Consider the following 18,476-nt stretch of genomic DNA (forward strand, 5'->3'; position numbering starts at 1 on the left):
TGCCAAAGCACAGCCCCCACACCACTAGAGGGATGTCTCCAACCACCAACTTACCGTCCTAAGACAAGGCCGAGTATAGCCCACAACGATCTCCGCCATGGCACAACCCAAGGGGGGGGGGGGGGGGGCGCCAACCCAGACAGGAAGACCACGTCAGTGACTCAACCCACTCAAGTGACGCACCCCTCCCATGGACGGCATGGAAGAACACCAGTAGGCCAGTGACTCAGCCCCTGTAAAAGGGTTAGAGGCAGAGAATCCCAGTGGAAATAGGGGAACCGGCAAGGCAGAGACAGCAAGGGCGGTTCGTTGCTCCAGCCTTTCTGTTCACCTTCACACTCCTGGGCCAGACTATACTTAATCATAGGACCTACTGAAGAGATAAGTCTTCAGTAAAGACTTAAAGGTTGAGACTGAGTCTGCGTCTCTCACATTGGTAGGCAGACCATTCCATAAAAATGGAGCTCTATAGGAGAAAGCCCTACCTCCAGCCGTTTGCTTAGAAATTCTAGGGACAATTAGGAGGCCTGCGTCTTGTGACCGTAGCGTACGTGTAGGTATGTACGGCAGGACCAAATCGGAAAGATAGGTAGGAGCAAGCCCATGTAATGCTTTGTAGGTTAGCAGTAAAACCTTGAAATCAGCCCTTGCCTTAACAGGAAGCCAGTGTAGGGAGGCTAGCACTGGAGTAATATGATCACATTTTTTGGTTCTAGTTCTAGATCACAGTGATCACTGCCTCATTGCCTGCGTCCTTCATGGGTCCGCGGTAAAACAACCATCCCTCATCACTGTCAAATGCTCCCTAAAACACTTCAGCAAGCAGGCCTTTCTAATCGACCTGGCCCGGGTATCCTGGAAGGATATTGACCTCATCCCGTCAGTAGAGGATGCCTGGTTGTTCTTTAAAAGTGCTTTCCTCACCATTAGAAATAAGCATGCCCCTTTCAAAAAATGTAGAACTAAGAACAGATATAGCACTTGGTTCACTCCAGACTTGACTGCCCTTGAACAGCACAAAAACACCCTGTGGTGTACTGCACTAGCTTCGAATAGTCCTCACGATATGCAACTTTTCATGGAAGTCAGGAACCAATACACACAGTCAGTTAGGAAAGCAAAGGCTAGCTTTTTCAAACAGAAGTTTGCATCCTGCAGCACTAATTCCAAAAGGTTTTGGGACACTAAAGTCCATGAAGAATAAGAGTACCTCCTCCCAACTGCCCACTGCACTGAGACTAGGAAACACGGTCACCACTGATAAATCCACGATAATCGAGAATTTCAATAAGCATTTCTCAACGGCTGGCCATGCTTTCCACCTGGCTACTCCAACCCCGGCCAACAGCTCTCCCCCCCCCCCCCCCCGGGTCTTCTTCACCAAAATCCAGACAGCTGATGTTCTGAAAGAGATGCAAAATCTGGATCCCTACAAATCAGCTGGGCTAGACAATCTGGACCCTCTCTTCCTAAAATGATCAGTCACCATTGTTGCAACCCTTATTACTAGTCTGTTCAACCTCTCTTTCGTATCATGTGAGATTCCTAAGGATTGGAAAGCGGCCACGGTCATCCCCCTCTTCAAAGGAGGAGACACTCTAGACCCAAACTGTTACAGACCTATATCCTTCCTGCCCTGCCTTTATAAAGTCTTCGAAAGCCAAGTGAGCAAACAGAGCACCGACCATTTCGAATCCCATCGTACGTTCTCCGCTATGCAATCTGGTTTCCGAGCTGGTCACGGATGCACCTCAGCCACGCTCAAGGTCCTAAACGATATCATAACCGCCATCAATAAAAGACAGTACTGTGCAGCCGTCTTCATCGACCTGGCCAAGGCCTTCGACTCTGTCAATCACCACATTCTTATCGGCAGACTCAACAGCCTTGGTTTCTCAAATGACTGCCTCGCCTGGTTCACTAACTACTTCTCAGATACAGTTCAGTGTGTCAAATCGGAGGGCCTGTTGTCCGGACCTCTGGCAGTCTCTATGGGGGTGCCACAGGGTTCAATTCTTGGTCTGACTCTTTTCTCTGTATATATCAATGATGCCGCTCTGGCTGCTGGAGATTCTTTGATTCACCTCTATGCAGACGACCCCATTCTGTATACTTCTGGGCCTTCTATGGACACTGAGTTAACAAACCTCCAGACGAGCTTCAACGCCGTACACCAATTCTTCCGTGGTCTCCAACTACTCTTAAATGCAAGTAAGACTAAATGCATGCTCTTCAACCAGTCGCTGCCTGCACCTGCCTGCACGACTAGCATCACTACTCTGGACGGTTCTGACTTAGAATATGTGGACAACTATAAATACCTAGGTGTCTGGCTAGACTGTAAACTCTCTTTCCAGACTCACATTAAGCATCTCCAATCCAAAGTTACATCTGAATCGGCTTCCTATTTCTCAACAAAGCCTCCTTCACTCATGCTGCCAAACATACCCTTGTAAAACTGACTATCCTACCGATCCTTGACTTCTGCGACGTCATTTACAAAATAGCCTCCCACACTCTACTCAGCAAATTGGATGCAGTCTATCACAGTGCCATCCGTTTTGTCACCAAAGCCCTATATACTACCCACCACTGCGACCTGAATGCTCTCGTTGACTGGTCCTCGCTGCATATTCGTTGCCAAACCCACTGGCTCCAGCTCATCTATAAGTCTCTGCTAGGTAAAGCTCTGCCTTATCTCAGCTCACTGGTCAGCATAGCAGCACACACCTGTAGCATGCGCTCCAGCAGGTATATTTCACTGGTCATCCCAAAGCCAACACTTCTTTGGCCACCTTTCCTTCCAGTTCTCTTCTGCCAATAACTGGAACGAATTGCAAAAATCACTGAAGTTGAAGGCTTATTTCTCCCTCACTAACTTTAAGCGTCAGCTGTCAGAGCAGCTTACCGATCGCGGCAGCTGTACACAGCCCATCTGTAAATAGCCCATCCAACCAACCAACGACCTACCTACATTTACATTTACATTTAAGTCATTTAGCAGACGCTCTTATCCAGAGCGACTTACAAATTGGTGCATTCACCTTATAATATCCGGTGGAACAACCACTTTACAATAGTGCATCTAAATCTTTTAAGGGGGGGGGGTTAGAAGGATTACTTTATCCTATCCCAGGTATTCCTTAAAGAGGTGGGGTTTCAGGTGTCTCCGGAAGGTGGTGATTGACTCCACTGTCCTGGCGTCGTAAGGGAGCTTGTTCCACCATTGGGGTGCCAGAGCAGCGAACAGTTTTGACTGGGCTGAGTGGGAACTGTGCTGCCTCAGAGGTAGGGAGGCGAGCAGGCCAGAGGTGGATGAACGCAGTGCCCTTGTTTGGGTGTAGGGCCTGATCAGAGCCTGAAGGTACGGAGGTGCCGTTCCCCTCACAGCTCTGTAGGCAAGCACCATGGTCTTGTAGCGGATGCGAGCTTCGACTGGAAGCCAGTGGAGAGAGCGGAGGAGCGGGGTGACGTGAGAGAACTTGGGAAGGTTGAACACCAGACAGGCTGCGGCGTTCTGGATGAGTTGTAGGGGTTTAATGGCACAGGCAGGGAGCCCAGCCAACAACGAGTTGCAGTAATCCAGACGGGAGATGACAAGTGCCTGGATTAGGACCTGCGCCGCTTCCTGTGTGAGGCAGGGTCGTACTCTGCGAATGTTGTAGAGCATGAACCTACAGGATCGGGTCACCGCCTTGATGTTAGTGGAGAACGACAGGGTGTTGTCCAGGGTCACGCCGAGGCTCTTAGCACTCTGGGAGGAGGACACAAGGGAGTTGTCAACCGTGATGGCGAGATCATGGAACGGGCAGTCCTTCCCCGGGAGGAAGAGCAGCTCCGTCTTGCCGAGGTTCAGCTTGAGGTGGTGATCCGTCATCCACACTGATATGTCTGCCAGACATGCAGAGATGCGATTCGCCACCTGGTTGTCAGAAGGGGGAAAGGAGAAGATTAATTGTGTGTCATCTGCATAGCAATGATATGAGAGACCATGTGAGGATATGACAGAGCCAAGTGACTTGGTGTATAGCGAGAATAGGAGAGGGCCTAGAACAGAGCCCTGGGGGACACCAGTGGTGAGAGCACGTGGTGCGGAGACAGATTTTCGCCACGCCACCTGGTAGGAGCGACCTGTCAGGTAGGACGCAATCCAAGCGTGGGCCGCGCCGGAGATGCCCAGCTCGGAGAGGGTGGAGAGGAGGATCTGATGGTTCACAGTATCAAAGGCAGCAGATAGGTCTAGAAGGATGAGAGCAGAGGAGAGAGAGTTAGCTTTAGCAGTGCGGAGAGCCTCCGTGACACAGAGAAGAGCAGTCTCAGTTGAATGCCCAGTCTTGAAACCTGACTGATTAGGATCAAGAAGGTCATTCTGAGAGAGATAGCAAGAGAGCTGGCCAAGGACGGCACGTTCAAGAGTTTTGGAGAGAAAGGAAAGAAGGGATACTGGTCTGTAGTTGTTGACATCGGAGGGATCGAGTGTAGGTTTTTTCAGAAGGGGTGCAACTCTCGCTCTCTTGAAGACGGAAGGGACGTAGCCAGCGGTCAAGGATGAGTTGATGAGCGAGGTGAGGTAGGGGAGAAGGTCTCCGGAAATGGTCTGGAGAAGAGAGGAGGGGATAGGGTCAAGTGGGCAGGTTGTTGGGCGGCCGGCCGTCACAAGACGCGAGATTTCATCTGGAGAGAGAGGGGAGAAAGAGGTCAAAGCACAGGGTAGGGCAGTGTGAGCAGGACCAGCGGTGTCGTTTGACTTAGCAAACGAGGATCGGATGTCGTCAACCTTCTTTTCAAAATGGTTGACGAAGTCATCCGCAGAGAGTGAGGAGGGGGGGGGGAGGGGGAGGAGGATTCAGGAGGGAGGAGAAGGTAGCAAAGAGCTTCCTAGGGTTAGAGGCAGATGCTTGGAGTTTAGAGTGGTAGAAAGTGGCTTTAGCAGCAGAGACAGAAGAGGAAAATGTAGAGAGGAGGGAGTGAAAGGATGCCAGGTCCGCAGGGAGGCGAGTTTTCCTCCATTTCCGCTCGGCTGCTCGGAGCCCTGTTCTGTGAGCTCGCAGTGAGTCGTCGAGCCACGGAGCAGGAGGGGAGGACCGAGCCGGCCTGGAGGATAGGGGACAGAGGAAATCAAAGGATGCAGAGAGGGAGGAGAGGAGGGTTGAGGAGGCAGAATCAGGAGATAGGTTGGAGAAGGTTTGAGCAGAGGGAAGAGATGATAGGATGGAAGAGGAGAGAGTAGCGGGAGAGAGAGAGCGAAGGTTGGGACGGCGCAATACCATCCGAGTAGGGGCAGAGTGAGAAGTGTTGGATGAGAGCGAGAGGGAAAAGGATACAAGGTAGTGGTCGGAGACTTGGAGGGGAGTTGCAATGAGATTAGTGGAAGAACAGCATCTAGTAAAGATGAGGTCAAGCGTATTGCCTGCCTTGTGAGTAGGGGGGGAAGGTGAGAGGGTGAGGTCAAAAGAGGAGAGGAGTGGAAAGAAGGAGGCAGAGAGGAATGAGTCAAAGGTAGACGTGGGGAGGTTAAAGTCACCCAGAACTGTGAGAGGTGAGCCATCCTCAGGAAAGGAACTTATCAAGGCGTCATCCCCATATTTGTTTTTGTTTTTCTGCTCATTTGCACACCAGTATTTCTACGTGCATATGCTCATCTGCACATATATCACTCCAGTGTAAATTTCTAAATTGTAATTACTTTGCCACTTTTGGCCTATTTATTGCCTTACCTCCTTACTTAATTTGCACACACTGTATAAATATTTTTCTATAGCATTATTGACTGTACGTTTGTTTATCCCATGTGTAAATCTGTGTTGTTTTTTGTCGCACTGCTTTGCTTTATCTTACCCAGGTCGCAGTTGTAAATGAGAACTTGTTCTCAATTGGCCTACCTGGTTAAATAAATGTGAAATAAAAATAAATAAAAGGTGCCACAAGGAGGGACTTTAGAATATTACAATTGGCTCAGATGGCCCTTGGATGTACAGAGAGAGCAAACATTAATAATATGCACATCAATCTCTCCTGGCTCAAAGTGGAGGAGAGGTTGACTTCATCACTACTTGTATTTGTGAGAGGTATTGACATGTTGAAAGCACAGAGCTGTCATTTTAAACGACTGGCACACAGCTCAGACACCCATGCATACTCCACATGACATGCCACCAGAGGTCTCTTCACAGTCCAGAACAAACTATGGGAGGAGCACAGTACTCCATATAGCCATGACTACATGGAACTCTATTCCATATCTGGTAACTGATGCAAGCAGTAGAATCAGATTTTAAAAAACAGATAAAAATACACCTTATTGAACAGCGGGGACTGTGAAGCAACACAAACCTACACACAGACACATGCATACACACACATGATAACAGACGCACTATACACAAGTACACATGGATTTTGTGTTGTAGATATTTGATAGTGGAGTAGGGGCCTGAGGGAACACACTTAGTGTGTTGTGAAATCTGTTCTGAATGTATTGTAATGTTTGTAATATTGTAATATTTGTCAACTTCCTTGGCAGCAGCTAATGGGAATCAATAATAAATACAAATACAAATTCAATATACTATATTTCTATTCTATACCTATAGGAGGGTATAAATTACTTATTACAGCATTGGCCGTGCTGAAAGACAGAAATGGTAACTTCTTCGAGTATATTAGTACTAGTTAAGATTCACCCACTTTAAGACCACTAGCTCAGATCTGTATATCACTCAGACTGTGACCATTCTACTGTATTTCTAGAACTGTCTTACAGGAGGTATAAGTTACTTATTAATGTTAACTCCTGCTGAAAGAACGGGAAAACAGTAACTTATTAGATTAGATCAGACCTAGATAAGGTTCCCTGTCCGTTCCATAGATCCAGATGTGTATATCACTCAGACCATGTTCATTCTATCTATCATATTTCTATATCTGTCTCTTAAATGAGATATAAGTTACATATTAATCATCAGCCCTGCTGAAGGAACTGAGAAACGGTAACTTATTTGAGTAGATTATGGCAAGATAAGTTTCCCTTTCTGCACCACATAGCTATGGAGAGCTTAGACTGGCCCAGACCTGCACCACACACACATATTAAAGGATTGGGTTTCAATCTTCTTCTAAGCTCCCAGAGTAGGCCTAATACTTGTTCATGTGCATACTTGTCTTTCCCTCTTTCCCTCTCCCCTTGTTTTCCCTCTTTCCTTCTTTCCTTTTCACTATCTTTTCCAGTGAATAACGAGGGCATGGATTCAGTAAAACATTCTAGAGAAAAAAATCCAAGAAGCTTCGTAACAAAAAAAACGCAAATAAGTTCTTAAGGAAGTTATGAAGTACGTACACAAAATCGTAAGAACTTTCTCAAATTCCTTCTTAAGAATGTTTAGTGAATCAAGACCCTGTTTATCTGCTTTTTCTGATATCAGTGGCCATATTCACGAAGCATGACGGTGTAGTTCTGCTGATCTAGGATCAGTTTGGCCCTCATAGATCGTAATTAATAAGATTACATGGGGGGGGGGGGGGGGGGACTTATCCTAGATCAGCACACCTAGTTTGATTACTGGCCCAGTAAGGCTCTGTGCAGAATCATCTTAAGAACTTTTTCAAATTCGTTCTTAAGAACTTTAAAGGGATAGGTCAAGATTTTGGCATTGAAGCCCTCTATCTACTTCCCTAGTCAGATGAACTCGTGGATACCATTTTTAGGTCTCTGCGTCCAGAGATTTCCAGTCATTGCGCTAACGCTAGTTAGCATTGACTCGCGAAACTACGTTTAACTTCCTTTATCTTGGATGCAGAGATATAAAAATGGTATCCGAGTTCGTCTGAAAATCTTGCACTATCCCTTTAAGTGAATCAGGACCCTGTGTCTCAGTTCGTTCTCTACAGGGTCTGTACTGTACTAGGGCCTCTGTAAAAAGGGTGAAAGGTTGAAGACTTTGTTTGTTTGTTGTTGTTATTGCAGCTGGTGGTTTTACTGTTATGGTTGCAGTCGGTGCTCAATCTTTAACCCTGGTCACATTTAGAACACAGATCTTCGCGCTATAAACCAAAACTGCAATGTGAAAGCAATTGTCTTGTGTGTGTGTGTGTTTTGTGTATGTATGCGTGCACTGTAAAATAAAATGTTATCAATGTACAATTGTAAAGCAACCAGCAGCAATAGGATTGTGAGTTTTCTCAACAAAATAGCATTGAAGTTTACTCAACGTACAACTGTAAGGTAACCAGTTGCAATAGGATTGTGAGTTTGCTCAACATTTGGGCGTATAGCTGAACTAACATACACTGAACAAAAATATAAACGCAACATGTAAAGTGTTAGTTCCATGAAACATGGGACCATCACATTGTTCTGAAGCCATTCCAACGTTGCTTTGGTTATATGCTTGGGGTCATTGTCCTGTTTGTTCTTCCCGCAAAACACCAGTCTCAACGTCAACAGTGAAGAGGCGACTCTTGGATGCTGGCCTTCTAGGCAGAGTTGCAAAGAAAAAGCCATATCTCAGACTGGCCAATAAAGAGAAAAGAATAAGATGGGCAAAAGAACACAGACACTGGATAGAGGAACTCTGCCTAGAAGGCCAGCATCCCAGAGTCACCTCTTCACTGTTGACTTTGAGACTGGTATTTTACGGGTACTATTTAATGAAGCTGCCAGTTGAGGACTTGTGAGGCGTCTGTTTCTCAAGCTAGACACTCTAATGTACTTGTCCTCTTGTTCAGTTGTGCACCGGGGCCTCCCACTCCTCTTTGTATTCTGGTTAGAGCCAGTTTGCGCTGTTCTGTGAAGGGAGTAGTGCACAGCGTTGTATGAGATCTTCAGTTCCTTGGCAATGTCTCACATGGAATAGCCTTCATTTCTCAGAACAAGAAAAGTCTGATGAGTTTCAGAAGAAAGTTTTTTGTTTCTGGACATTTTAAGCCTGTAATCGAACCCACAAATGCTGATGCTCCAGATACTCAACCAGTCTAACGAAGGCCAGTTTTATTGCTTCTTGAATCAGAACAACAGTTTTCAGCTGTGCTATCATAATTGCAAAAGGGTTTTCTAATGATCTATTAGCCTTTTATAATGATACACTTGGATTAGGTAACACAACGTGCCATTGGAACACAGGGGTGGTGGTTTCTAATAATGGGCCTCTGTGCGCCTCTGTGCGCCTATTGTTTCCAGCTACAAAGGTAATTTACAACATTAAAAATGTCTACACTGTATTTCTGATCAATTTGATGTTATTTAAATGGTCAAAAAAATATTTTTTCTTTCAAAGACATTTTTAAGTGATCCCAAACTTTTGAACGGTAGTGTACATAGACGGACAGACAGAGAACAGGGTCTTTCTAACAACAAATCAAATCAAACATTATTTGTCAACGGCACCGAACTTACCTTGAAATGCTTACTTACAAGCCCTTAAAACCTGTTAGGGCTAGGGGGCAGTATTTGCACGGCTGGATAAAAAAATGTACCCGATTTAATCTGGTTACTAATCCTACCCAGTAACTAGAATATGCATATACTTATTATATATGGATAGAAAACACTCTAAAGTTTCTAAAACTGTTTGAATGGTGTCTGTGAGTATAACAGAACTCATTTGGCAGGCAAAACCCTGAGACATTTTCTGACAGGAAGTGGATACCTGATGTGTTGTATTACCTTTAAACCTATGCCATTGAAAAACACAGGGGCTAAGGAATATTTTGGCACTTCCTATTGCTTCCACTAGATGTCACCAGCCTTTACAAAGTGTTTTGAGTCTTCTGGAGGGAGATCTGACCGAACAAGAGCCATGGAACGATGATGGCCCATTAGACACCTGGCGCGCGAGTTCATGTTGGGTACCCTCGTTCCAATACGTTATAAAAGAGAATGCATTCGTCCACCTTGAATATTATTCATGTTCTGGTTAAAAAAGGCCCTAATGATTTATGCTATACAACGTTTGACATGTTTGAACGAACGGAAATATATTTTTTCCCCTCGTTCATGAAGTGAAGTCCGGCGGGCTTAGATCATGTGCTAACAAGACGGAGATTTTTGGACATAAATGATGAGCTTTTTTGAACAAAACTACATTCGTTATGGACCTGTGATACCTGGAAGTGACATCTGATGAAGAGAATCAAAGGTAATGGATTATTTACATAGTATTTTTGATTTTAGATCTCCCCAACATGACGGCTTGTCTGTATCGCAACGCTTATTTTTCTGGGCGCAGTGCTCAGATTATTGCAAAGTGTGATTTCCCAGTAAGGTTATTTTTAAATCTGGCAAGTTGATTGCATTCAAGAGATGTAAATCTATAATTCTTTAAATGACAATATAATATTTTACCAATGTTTTCTAATTTTAATTATTTAATTTGTGTTGCTGACTTGACTGCCGGTTATTGGAGGGAAACGATTTCCTCATCATCAATGTCATAGTAAAACGCTGTTTTTGGATATAAATATGAACTTGATAGAACTAAAAATGCATGCATTGTCTAACATAATGTCCTAGGAGTGTCATCTGATGGAGATTGTAAAAGGTTAGTGCATCATTTTAGCTGGTTTTATGGTTTTGGTGACCCTGTCTTTGAATTGACAAAACATTACACACAACTCTTGTAAATGTACTGTCCTAACATACTCTAAATTTATGCTTTCGCCGTAAAACCTTTTTGAAATCGTAAAACGTGGTTAGATTAAGGAGATGTTTATCTTTCAAAGGGTGTAAAATAGTTGTATGTTTGAAAAATTTGAATTTTGACATTTATTTGGATTCAAATTTGCCGCTCTTGAAATGCACCTGCTGTTGATGGAGTGCACCACGGGTGGGACGCTTGCGTCCCACCTAGCCCATAGAGGTTTTAACAGTGCAGTTCAAGAAGAGTTAAGAAAATATTTACCAAATAAACTAAAGTAAAAAATTCTAAATGTAACACAATAACATAACAGTAACAAGGCTATATACACATACCGTACACAAAGTACAGAGTACAGTTTGAAATATCACTGGTTGTTGCTGCCAATTGTCAGCATGTTTTGTGTAAATACCATCACACTGGCTTTCCTGCTATGTTCTCCCACAATGTCTATATCCGTCTTTCCACTGCCTACATGCATTGTGTAAATACCATCACACGGGCTTTCCTGAGACGTTTTCCTACAATATCTTTATGCCCGGAGCAGAACTTCAGCAATGCATCTTGAATCTATCCCACAAACACACTCTGCCCAACAAATAAGTGATATCTCTTCTTGGATCTTTTTATTTTGTTTGTTTATCTTTCGCACGTACCCACCAAACCTCCGTCAAAGGAGTAAGGGATTTGAGAAGGAGTGAAAGAGAGCGAGATGGAGTGTGTTATGAAATGAAAGCTTGACTGTATCAGTGTCTTAAGTTTGAGTAAGTCAAGACTACAGTACATGCCAGTGAAACGGCATAAGGGAGAAACTTAACCTCAGCACGTGACTGATAGTGATGAAGATGGGGATAATGATGATGCTGGTTGTTTTTTTTTTACTTTCGATGTCTATACTTTGGAAGTTTCTATCATAAAGATAATGATGCTGATCTAGTCTCTGCCAGCACCAATGCCAACTGTTCTCATACGACATCTTTATCTTAATTTTATAGGTGACAGAGAACATAATCTCAAAACAGACATTTCAAGGTGAGTCAATCTCTCAAATACTGTACCTGTCTGTATGACCGTTGTGTGACGCTCAGTAACAATGACAACAATTAAAACTCTATCAACCGGAATACCTATCTCCTATCATACTCTACCTGCATGACCTATTGTGTGACAAAAAAAAACAATGACAAAACTATCTATACATGCAGTACATGTATACCCCCTATCGTGGTGTTGAATCTGGAACTACATTTTGTCTTTATCTGTCATGACCTCGATAGTGGTGGTGATGATGGTAATGATGATGATGTCATGTTTATGCGTCTCTCTCTGTCAGATGCGAGAACGTTACCGCACACCTTCAACACTTCGGGCTCAAAGTTCGCTACCTCTGTGCCCCAGCGGCCGTCAGCCCACCTGACCCTCAGAGACAGCAGCACTCAAGGTGAGAGTGTGTGTGTGTGTCTCTCTGTCTGTGCTAGTGTGTGTACCAGACCTGGGTTCAAATACTATTTAAGGTATTTCAATTACTTTTCTATTTACTTTTCAGTTACTTTTACATTTGTAATTTAGATATTTGTTGTTTGAAAAGACAGCTAGTTTAATATTTGAATGTATTTGGAAATACAATTGGAAAGTATTTGAAAATACTCAAATACACTCCAAAGGATTTAACCCAGGTATTTAGAAATAGTATTAGAAGTAAGTATTTGAAAATACTTTCAAATAGTAGGCTATTTATGGGAAATTATTTGAAATGCTACAGCAGGTTGTAGTCAGGTTTGGCCTGCGTTTCTGGTGTTATTACCATCAGCTCTAAAGCAGTGGAGGCTGCTGAGTGGAGGACAGCTCTTAATAATGTCTGGAAGGGAGTAAATGGAATGGTATCAAACACATGGTTTTCATCTGTTTTTCACCAATCCATTTACTCCATTCCAGCCATTATTATGAGCCGTCCTCCCCTTAGCAGCATCCACTGCTCTTCAGGGCACGGTCTCTCTCTCTCTCTCTCTCTCTCTCTCTCTCTCTCTCTCTCCCTCCCTCTCTCCCTCTCTCCCTCTCTCCCTCTAGCCATCCAGGCCAAGGCCTGTCTCTTTGCTAGGCAACAGGGGCGGCAGGTAGCCTAGTGGTTAGAGCGTTGGGCCATTAACCGAAAGTATTCTAGATGAAATCCCTGAGCTGACGAGGTAAAAAAATGTTCCAAGGCCGTCATTGTAAATAAGAATTTGTTCTTAACTGACTTGCCTAGTTAAATAAAGGTTAAATAAAAAATAAAAAAAAACAGTCAGGAGGAAGAGAGGGAGTCAAGTTTTCTCATAAGGAAATAAGTCACTTTAATTCCTTATGAGTGCCAGAAGTTTATCCTGATCTGGAAGGTCTCCTGTCTTGGCAAAACTCCTGGCTCTTCTTGTAAGGCAATAAGGAAGTCCATTCCAGACCAGCCAAAAAGCCCTAGGAGACATTACAGGAATGTACACATGCATACACGCACGCAGGCGTGCATGCACACTTACACACACTTCAAAGGGCTATGAATGTGTGTGTGTTTGTGTGTGCATCCATGCAAGCGCATTTGTTTGGTTTAACAAATAGGAACATTAGGAATCAGTTTGTTCAAATTAAAGACATCTTGCATCAGAGCCCTTGACTTTTTCCACATTTTGTTACGTTACAGGCTTATTCTAAAATGTATTGAATCGTTTTTTTCCCTCATCAATTTACAAACAATACCACATAATGCAAATCAAAAACACAATCCTGTCTCGAAGCTCTTCGGACAATTCCTTCGAACTCATGCCTTGGTTTTTGCTCAACTGTGGGACCTTATATAGACAAGTGTGTGCCTTTCCAAATCATGTCCAATCAATTTAATTACCACAGGTGGGCTCCAATCAAGTTGTAAAAACATCTCAAGGATGATCAATGGAAACAGGATGCACCTGAGCCGCTCCATTTCGAGTCTCATAGCAAAGGGTCTGAATACTTGTGTTAATAAGGTACTTCTGTTTTTTATTTTTAATACATTTGCACAAAAAAAACTGTTTTTGCTATTTCATTATTGGCTATTGTGTGCAGATTGATAAGGTTGGGGGGGGAAACAATTGAATCCATTTTAGAATAAGGCTGTACCATAACAAAATTTGGAAAAAGTCAAGGGGTCTGGAGAAAAAAAAACATCCAGTCAGTGGCAGTGAAAACAGCTCATTGATGAGGGAGCTCGAAGGAGAATGGCATGAATCATGCAAGCTAACAGGCGGGCCACAAACAGGCAAGTAACGGTGCAGTACAACAGTGGTGGGCAGAGCAGCATCTCGGAACGCACAACTCCGTCGGTCCTTGTCACGGATGGACTATTGCAGCGGACGACCACACCGGCTTCCACATTTATCAGCTAAGAACAAGAACAAGCTGTTTCAGTGGGTACGCGATCACCAACTCTGGACAATTTAGGAGGCGATGAAACCTGGTTCCTGTTGTGTCATGCTGATGGCAGAGTCAGGATTTGGCGTAAGCAGCATGAGTTCATGGTCCCATCCTGCCTGGTGTTAATGGTACAGGCTGGTGGCGGTGGTGTAATGGTGCGGGGAATGTTCTCCTGGGACATGTTAGGTCCCTTGATACCAATTGAGTAATGTTTGAACTACACCTTGTAGAATCCATGCCATGAAGAATTCAGGCTGTTCTGGAGGCAAAGGGGGGTCCGACCCTTTAATAAATAGGTGTACCTTATAAAGGGCCAATAGGACTTAATAGGGAATAGTGTGCCATTTGGGACACATTCACACTTAACTGATATAGATTTTCCTGCAGGAATATTACTTGTCTGTTTGGTTACTCCTCCTATGCTCCCTTCTTTTCTGCCTCTCCCTCCGTTTCACCCTCGCATCGTTTTTTTCTCTGTGCCCGCTGCTGCCCATTTTTCTCCTTTCCTCGCTCTCTCTCTTGCGCACACTCTCTCTCTCCAACAGGGTCTCCCGTGTATCCCACCCCGCAGCCCGACCTCCACCAATCATGTCGCCACCCAGTCCGCTCATGGACCAATCAGAGCTTCGGAGCCCACCTTTACAACATGACCTTAGCCAATGGGAGGCTGCGTGTGCCCCAGGATGGGCGTTACTACATGTACTCTCAGGTAAACACATTTGACATTGAAGTATACTGTATAAGGGCGGCAGGTAGACTAGCGTTTAGAACATTGGGCAAGTAAAGGTAGCTAGTTTGAATCCCCAAACCGACAAGGTGACAAATCTGCCGACGTATCCTTGAGCAAGGCACTTCACTCTAATTGCTCCAAGGTTGCCATTGATAATGGCTGACCCTTTCGTTGACCCCACTCTCCGAGATTGTCCCAAGGAGAGTTGGGATATGCAAAAAACACATTTCCAATTCACACAGTGCATGTACAGTGGCTTGCGAAAATATTCACCCCCCCTTGGTATTTTTTCTATTTTGTTGCCTTTACAACCTGGAATTAAAATGTATTTTTGGGGGGTTTGTATCATTTGATTTATACAACATGCCTACCACTTTGAAGATGCAAAATATTTTTTCTTGTGAAACAAACAAGTAATAAGACAAAAAAACAGAACTTAAGCATGCATAACTATTTACCCCCCTCCCCCCTCAAAGGCAATACTTTGTAGAGCCACCTTTTGCAGTAAGTCTCTATAAGCTTGGCAAATCTAGCCACTTGGATTTTTGCCCATTCTTCAAGGCAAAACTGCTCCAGCTCCTTCAAGTTGGATGGGTTCCGCTGGTGTACAGCAATCTTTAAGTCATACCACAGATTCTCAATTGGATTGAGGTCTGGGCTTTGACTAGGCCATTCCAAGACATTTAAATGTTTCCCCTAAAACCACTCGAGTGTTGCTTTAGCAGTATGCTTAAGGTCATTGTCCTGCTGGAAGGTGAACCTACATCCCAGTCTCAAATCTCTGGAAGACTGAAACAGGTTTCCCTCAAGAATTTCCCTGTATTTAGCACCATTCATCATTCCTTCAATTCTGACCAGTTTCCCAGTCCCTGCTGATGAAAAACATCCCCCCCAGCATGATGCTGCCACCACCATGCTTCACTGTGGGGATGGGGTTCTCTGGGTGATGAGAGGTGTTGGGTTTGCACCAGACATAGTGTTTTCCTTGATGGTCAAATAGCTCAATTTTAGTCTCATCTGACCAGAGTACCTTCTTCCATATGTTTCGGAGAGTCTCCCACATGCTTTTAGACAATGCCTTTTTTCTGGCCACTCTTCCGTAAAGCCCAGCTCTGTGGAGTGTACGGCTTAAAGTGGTCCTATGGACAGATTCTCCAATCTCCGCTGTGGAGCTTTGCAGCTCCTTCAGGGTTATCTTTGGTCTCTTTGTTGCCTCTGATTAATGCCCTCCTTGCCTGGTCTATGAGTTTTCGTGGGCAGCCCTCTCTTGGCAGGTTTGTTGTGGTGCCGTATTCTTTCCATTTATTAATAATGGATTTAATGGTGCTCCATGGGATGTTCAAAGTTTCAGATATTTTTTTATAACCCAACCCTGATCTGTACTTTTTCCCTGACCTGTTTGGAGAGCTCCTTGGTCTTCATGGTGCCGCTTGCTTCGTGGTGCCCTTTGCTTAGTAGTGTTAGTAGTGACTCTGGGGCCTTTCAGAACAAGTATATATACTGAGATCATGTGACACTTATATTGCACACAGGTGGACTTTATTTAACTAATTATGTGACTTTTGAAGGTAATTGGTTGCACCAGATCTTATTTATGGGTTTGATAGCAAAGGGGGTGATTTCACTTTCATTTCACTTCACCAATTTGGACTATTTTGTGTATGTCCATTACATGAAATCCAAATAAAAATCTATTTAAATTACAGGTTGTAATGCAACAAAGTAGGAAAAATGCCAAGGGGGATGAATACTTTTGCAAGGCACTGTATAATTGTGGGACCAGGTATGAGACTCAAAGTTTTTTTTTAATATAGTGAGCATCAAATGCGATCATAATAAGACTATTAAGTGGTGATACATCCTTAAGACAAGTCTTCTACTGCATTATAATCATATCATAATTCATTTTATCACGCTGAGTAATATGTATATCTCTCTCCCTCCATCCCTCCCTCCCTCCCTCGTCCCTCCATCCCTAGGTCTACTTTCGCTACCCATCGCCCACTGAAGGGGACCAGCCAACAGCCAGTCACCAGCTGGTCCAGTGTGTCTACAAGAAGACGTCCTACCTGCGGCCCATCCAGCTGTTGAAGGGCGTAGGCACTAAGTGTTGGGCCCCAGAGGCAGAGTACGCCCTCCACTCTGTCTACCAGGGAGGGCTGTTTGAGCTGAGGGCCGGGGATGAGCTCTTCGTCTCAGTCTCTTCCCCCACCATGGTTCATGCAGAGGAGTCATCAAGTTATTTTGGGGCGTTCCGTTTGGATCTGTAAAGATGGATGGAGGGGGAGATGGAGGGGAGAGATAGGGGAGACCACTGCCAGAAGAGGGTATGGGGTGGGATGAAAAGGAGAGGGTGAGGAACGGAGGCAGGGTGAGGACATTGCCAGAGTGAGGAAAGGGGGTGAAAGGAGGGATTAGAGGAGAGAAGGAGGGAAGGTTGAGACCCCAAGGACTAACTCCCCCGTTCTTTCCAAAGTGAATTGTAAATAGATCTGTAGATTCTACATGTGAAGGAGGGAGTTATGAACCTGAAAACATTGGATGGACACAGAGAATCAAAAGACAGAAGAATGTATTGCTTTATAATTCACATCATATAATGTGGAACTGTGGAACTATGGAACAGAACGGTAGCAGAAAAAAAGGACAAAGAAATATATGTGATGATGTGATAGCCAAGACTGGTGCAGTATGCTCACTGTATCTGTGCCATTTATACATACATTACATACTGACTGTATAGAAAGGAGTTGAGCACAGAACTAGAATCAATTATATTCTAATCATTCTAGTTCTGTGAAGTTGACTGTCTGTTCCAAGGGTTCTAACTGGACATTTGGCAGTTTGGGAAATTAGAAAAATTACTAATATGTTGTATACAAGACCATTTAGAGAAAGAAGAAGAGTGGATGACTTTTGCTTGCTGCAGGACTTTTAAACTTTGGATGTACGACAGATTGGAAGAGGACTCTGTTTCGTTGTTGTTTAAACGACATTGGACACTGTTGAACACAGTTATGGATTGGATAAAGGAGAAGAAGAGGAGGATAAGGAAAGGGCAGAGGAATGGAACAGACAGTACAAAGAAAGGACATAGAGAGAGTGCGCAAAAGAGGGGTATGCGGCCCTACCAGTCTCTTAAATAAACTTTGTCTCTCTTGCTCTGTCTTTCTTTCTCTCTTGCTCTCTCTCTCTGAAATCTCTCTCTCTCTCTCTGGAATCTCTCTGGTCTTCACCTGTCTGTCCAATGTAACCTGTGGAACAGCATACTGATGCCGGGAAACACATACACACACACCCACTGTCGGACCTACTTTAAGCCCATGCCAGTCAGCAACAATCGGCAGAAAGTAAACACACATTAATCTAAACACAAACCATACACAGCACAGCACTGCTCCCTGCCCTACAGACACACTTCACTTCTCTCTCTGAGACACACACAACACCTCCCTTTGTCGTCTGGTAATTGTAAGTGCACAAGCGGAGGCTGTGTGTGTGTGTGTGTGTGTGTGTGGTGTGTGTGTGTGTGTGTGTGTGTGTGTGTGTGTGTGTGTGTGTGTGTGTGTGTGTGTGTGTGTGTGTGTGTCTTCAGTGTTCATTGGCTCCGTGGTTGTCTCGGAGGAAAGGTTAAACAAATATACAGCAGGGCTTGTTTGGGGGTGCGCCTGCCAGCTTTGTATTCTTTGTTTTAC

General features: G+C 44.3%; 1 protein-coding gene across 1 annotated transcript in view; it reads left to right on the forward strand.

Moving 5' to 3' along the window:
* Window positions 1-17,941, forward strand: part of tnfsf10l (TNF superfamily member 10, like) — an 80,907-nt gene extending 62,966 nt beyond the window's left edge. The window contains exons 3-6 of the mRNA XM_014207390.3: window positions 11,627-11,663; window positions 11,965-12,072; window positions 14,597-14,760; window positions 16,761-17,941. Of these exons, the coding sequence (XP_014062865.1) occupies window positions 11,627-11,663; window positions 11,965-12,072; window positions 14,597-14,760; window positions 16,761-17,051 (600 nt within the window). The 3' untranslated portion in view covers window positions 17,052-17,941. The remainder of the gene's footprint in view (window positions 1-11,626; window positions 11,664-11,964; window positions 12,073-14,596; window positions 14,761-16,760) is intronic.
* Window positions 17,942-18,476: the final 535 nt, after the last annotated feature.

Source organism: Salmo salar, chromosome 07 (genome assembly GCF_965601325.2).
Source record: "Salmo salar chromosome 07, fSalSal1, whole genome shotgun sequence".
Classification (NCBI taxonomy): Eukaryota; Metazoa; Chordata; class Actinopteri; order Salmoniformes; family Salmonidae; genus Salmo; species Salmo salar.